At 56.2% G+C, this 5,084-nt stretch overlaps 1 protein-coding gene across 1 annotated transcript; it reads right to left on the bottom strand.

The window, feature by feature from the left end:
* Positions 1-302: 302 nt before the first annotated feature.
* Positions 303-4,797, bottom strand: NPPC (natriuretic peptide C). Its single transcript, XM_061147880.1, has 3 exons — positions 4,673-4,797; positions 3,939-4,249; positions 303-768 (listed from the first exon to the last, which is right to left on the bottom strand). Exons 1-2 carry the CDS (start codon positions 4,760-4,762, stop codon positions 3,959-3,961), a joined length of 381 nt encoding a protein of 126 aa, XP_061003863.1. The 5' UTR covers positions 4,763-4,797; the 3' UTR covers positions 303-768; positions 3,939-3,958.
* Positions 4,798-5,084: the final 287 nt, after the last annotated feature.

Below are 5,084 nucleotides of genomic sequence, written 5' to 3'. Positions count from 1 at the left end.
TTCTGAGATGGCTGAGCTGATCAGAATCACTTGGGACAAAAGCCACATGGCCAATCCTATCTTGGGAGACATGGATTCAGTGGATCAGGGGGTGGGTGGGGGAAGGAATCTGTATTTTTAACAAGATTCCTGGAGGATTTGGATACAAATCAATCCAGAATTGGGAACATGGCTGCTAGACCCATTCAGAGGCAAAATCCTTGTCTCCACCTCTTCCCTCCTCCTCAGACTAATTACTAAAAAAGAAGTGCCATGAGTAAATAAAGACAGCTTTCAAGATGTTCATGGAATGAGTTTTTTTTTTTTACATTTTTCAACTAGTTAAGACAAAAACATTACAATGATTGACTTCTTTCATTTAGTTACATAAATAAAATTTTTATAAATATCTCTTTATAAACAATATAAATAGCTTTACAACATAAATACATTTATGCATGACATGAATTTACAAACAGCAATGTTTTACAGCTGGTTTTGTCAGTCTCTTAAAAACTGTCCCTTGTCATCACGTTGGTGTAGGTGTGTGTGTTTCACGTATATAATATATATATAATATATAACTTTTTATTTTTCATTAAAAAAAAAAAACAAATGATAAAGTCATACCCCCCTCCCTAAATAATCATAAAACAGCTGGTGTTGTGTATTCCCAGTACCAGGAAAAAAAAAAAGAAATGTAAAAGCCACATTGCGCTGGAGGTGCTTCCAGATGCGAGGAGGCTGATGACCAAGGGTGACCTCAGCAAAACGCAGCAAGTCCCCAACCTGAAACACAGAGGGCCAGGGGAACTCAGCTGAGAAAGCCCAGCCTACAGGGCACATCTAGAACCTTCCCCCCACTCCAGCTGTAGCAGGAGGCATAGTCCTTCCACCTCTGCCCCACAGGCCCCGATGGAGGCCTTGCTGCAGAGGGATAAGGCCCTTTCACTCAGGTCCTCCCCAGGCCCTCAGCCGTCACCGGATGTGTCCTTGGCACCTCCTGTCCAAGCACAGGTGGAACCAGAAAGTCAGCCAACCCTTGGCCCCCTCTGTCTAAGCGCAGGCCTTGCCCTGGGTGCTCAGTGGGGCACAGTGAGGGAAGGGGAAGGGAAAACGCCCCCGCCCGCCCCCTGCCTCCAATTTTAGCTACAATACAAACCCTCGGTCAGGTGCTTGCCTTGGCTTTATAGGTCTTGGGGACAAAGGAGGGAAGGGGGAGATAAGCGGCTGAAGAGTGGGGAATTCTGGGCCCAAATCCCAACTAGGACAAGTACTTCCGGGATGGCTCTGGAGAGCTTTTTAGGCTTGCTTTCCTGACCCATAAAATGGGATAATAGCCACCTCCCAGGGTTGCCACACAGGGCACTGGCAGAATGTCTGGGTCACAGCAGCCCAGTAAATAGCACTTCCTTCCCCAGCTGGCTTCTCCTCAGAATGGGTCCCTTTCAGAAGCAGAGGACATGGTGTCTTGCACCTGCCCTGGGGATTCGAGTGGTTGTGCTGGGTTAGCAGCTAGTGGGTATGAGGGTGAACGGGTGTGAGGATGCCCCAGGACTGGAGGAAGGCCACCTCGGAGGCAGGGTGGTGGACAGCACGGGCAGAGGGACCCTGGGCCTCAAGGCCTTGGTGAGCTCTCCCCCAGCCCCCTTCTCTGGCCGTCCCATGTGTTTAAACAGATGACAGATGTCTGTGAGGTGTTCATTCAGGCACCCTGCACACCTCATCTCTGTCATTACCATTTTATGATCAAGGCTATAACCATCAGCGACAGTCATTATGGCAGCTGGTTAGAGCCAAAGTCAACTCCTGAGTGGAGCCACTGCTTCAGAGAGCTTTCATCAACGGGGAACCCTAAGCTGTCTTTCTCTTTTTAGCCCAGACAGTGAGATAGCCTGGGCGTCTCCACTAGGAGGCTGCTGGCAACAGGAAGGATGCTCTGCCTTCTCTCAGCAACAGGGGTGAGAGTGGGGCTGAGACGGTTGTGGATATTGGAGGTTAGTGTTCAGCTAAAAGAGAACTTCCAGGAAGTTGACAAACTTCCTCAGTCAAAGGGGTCAAGAAGTCTTAGCAACCTCGATTCCTACTTCAGGGTCCTTCTCCCCACCCCCACCTGGTACCCACAGACAGCCACATCCCAGAACAAGGAACCTACAGGGATGTGCACGGCAGGCGCTTGACCTGATGCCAGGACCTTATCCCATCCTCTGCTAACTCATAATACCATTTGTTTGAATTCTCAAGTTGGAACTTGGTGCTTAAATCACAAGTTGAAAGTCTAAGGCCCGTGGCTCCATCTCTTCGTTGCTGAGATAGGACAGAATAGAACAAACCTATCACAATGGTAGCTTCTAAAGACTGGGGCACGCATGCTAGAATCACAGTAAGTTAAGATCTCAGACAAACGAAGCCCCTGCAGGAGAAGCACACAGCCTGGTCATGTCTGGCTGCAGAGAGGAAAGACACCAGCTTAATGCTAGGGCAGGTGGGTGAGGAGTGCCCCTAAGTTGGGTGAGGCAGGTTTTGTGAGTCATTGACAGACATTTTCCAGAGCCCCTTTGGGCATCTTACAGACCCCAGATCATCTTTGGCTAGCATCTGGCCCTTAATGTGCTCATGAGTTCATTTGGGGAGGTTCACAGACAACTATAGCTCAGGTGAGGTTTTCTGTATAGAAGCCTCAGGTGTTGTGCTGGAGAGCTTCAGAGAGGGGCGCTCTTGTCCTCTGGGGGGAGGTCAGTGTGGACACTGATACCGCTTCTGGGATGAAAGAACAGCTTGGTCTGGAGTGGGACAGAAAGGCTGTGGGACAGGAAACGACAACAGCTGGCCGCAGGCAAGGCTGGACACCAGGAGGGGTCAGATTCTAAAGCAGCTGAATGTCAGTTCCGGAGGTTGGATGCTGTTTGTCCACGGACACTGATGGGCGGTGGGGATGGAGAGGATGGGGAAAGGAGGGAAGGACCTTGGCCCAGTACCTTGCCAGGATGCAGCGCTCGGCAGGGGCAGAAGGTAGCACGGGGGTTTCCAGCCTGGTGGAGGGGGAGAAGGCCATGCCAAAAACCCAGGTGTGGAGACTAGGTGTGGTGGGGGTGGCGGGTAGGGGGTGGGGAGGAGCTCAGTTTGGGATATGTTTGAGTTTGAGGTTGGGGCAAAAAAAAAAGATTTATTTTAGTTTCTGTTTCCTTGCTCTGAAATAGTGCCACGAACACTGAGGTTGGATCCTGAAGTCACATGGATTGCAGCAGCGTCAGGACCCTGGACAGGCCAGCTTGACCACAGCCACGGTTTAGAGACCAGACAAGAATCAGAATGCTCTGGGGCTGAAATGCTCCCTGGTGATGCTAACAAGTGGCTATTCTGTCTATTGGGAGGGGGCAGGTGTCACTCCAAGTCTGTCCCATCACAAGGACAACAAGACCCAGGTAGCCGTCCTGACCCCTGGGCTGCTTACTACCCAGCACCATGATTCAGTGGCTGGCAAATGAACTTACCCTTGACTTGTATGTATGCCCTTCCATCTTTGCTCCCACAAACCCAGGATCACCCCTCAACCTCGCCCCTCCCCCGCCCCCTCAGTTGGAGAACTGGGGCCAATGCTGCTGGTTGCTTTGTGGTCCTGGGGTGGGTGGGACCCCACCAAACTGTCTCTGATTCTCCAGAGGAAGTCAGATGGGTTCATCCATGCTGAGCCATTTCTGACCTTGCCAAAGTTCCCCGACTACTTTCCCCTCACTTTCTCCATCTGTAAAATGGGATGATAAAAGTCCCTGGGGCAAAAGTCAAGCACACACACTCAATCCTATGTCCGGATGGGCCGGTCGCGAGGAGGAAAGGTCCCAGGGCCACGGGATCAGAGAGCAAGCGGCCTGTGGGAGGGGGTGCAGGCTTGGTTCTGGGGGCTTCGCGGGGGTGCTGGGTGTGAAGAGCGCCCAGAGGCCAGGGTTGGTGGTACTCACCGCCGCCAGGGGTCGCCTCACTAACATCCCAGGCCGCTCATAGAGCCGATCCTGTCCAGCTTGAGGCCGAAGCAGCCCTTGGACAAACCCTTCTTGTTGCCTCCCTTGTATTTGCGCGCGTTGGGGTGCTCGTGCAGGAGGCGGGCCCACGCCGCCCGGGACTTGGTGTCCACGCGCAGGTCCCGGAGCAGTCGCGACCGGTCGTCCTTGAGATTGGCGCCGCCGCTCCCGGGAGTCTTGTCGCCCTTCTTCTGACCGCCGGCCGCAGCCTGGGGCTCGGTCCCTTCCTCGCCGGGCGGAGTTCGCGGGACCTTCCAAGGGAAAGGACGGGCAGGTGAAGGGACACACCGCGGCAGCGCGGGGGACTCTGCGGGGCCGCCGATGGTCCGGCGCGGAGTCCTGAGAACGCCCGTCACAGGTGCCGGGCTGCTTGGCCCTGCGTCCACCTGCCTCGGGGCCGCCGTGGTCCGCTCCCTCGGGGGGCCCTTTGCCCTCCTCTCCTTTGCCCCTTGCGGGGCTGCCCACTCTGGGGTCGGGGCTGCGCATTTGTGGACGCTCTCCCGAGTCCGGGCTTCTAGGGCCCCCCAGCTGTGCTCCCCGCGCATCTCAGGGGAGAGAGCAGTCTTTCCGCCCCCACTGCTCTCACCCCCGACCCCGGTGCGCCACACCCTCCTAGGCACACCAGCCCTCCCATTGCCCCTCACAGGTTCCGACGTCCCCGCGAAAGAACCCACCTTCGGCGGCGCCCCGGGCTTGGCTTCGGAGGGCCGCTGCGAGAGTAGCGCGAGCAGCAGGGCGCAGGCCAGCAGCTGGGAGAGGTGCATGGTGCCCGCGGGGTGCCTGGGCGCAGACGGGCGGCAGCGAGGGTGCGCGGAGCCGGCGGGCCGACCGGCAGGCGAGCGCGGAGCGGGCTGGCCGGGCTGCGGTGCGGGCGCGGGTCCCAGTGCTGCGCGGCGCCGGCTGGGTGCGCTCTGAGTCCGCGGCTCCGCTCGCGCCTTTATAATCCAACCTGCCGCTGATGTCATCCTCCCGCCCACAGGGCCGTCCGGGCCAATGGCACGCGCGCCGAGGGCCGGGAGGGGGCCGCGGGGGCTGCCCCTCGGCCCCCACCCTCACCTCACCCTGGAGGGATCCCGCGGCTCGGCG

Source organism: Dama dama, chromosome 8, assembly GCF_033118175.1.
Source record: "Dama dama isolate Ldn47 chromosome 8, ASM3311817v1, whole genome shotgun sequence".
NCBI lineage: Eukaryota > Metazoa > Chordata > Mammalia > Artiodactyla > Cervidae > Dama > Dama dama.
Note: the sequence above shows the minus strand (reverse complement) of the source record. Positions and strands in the feature narration are given on the sequence as shown.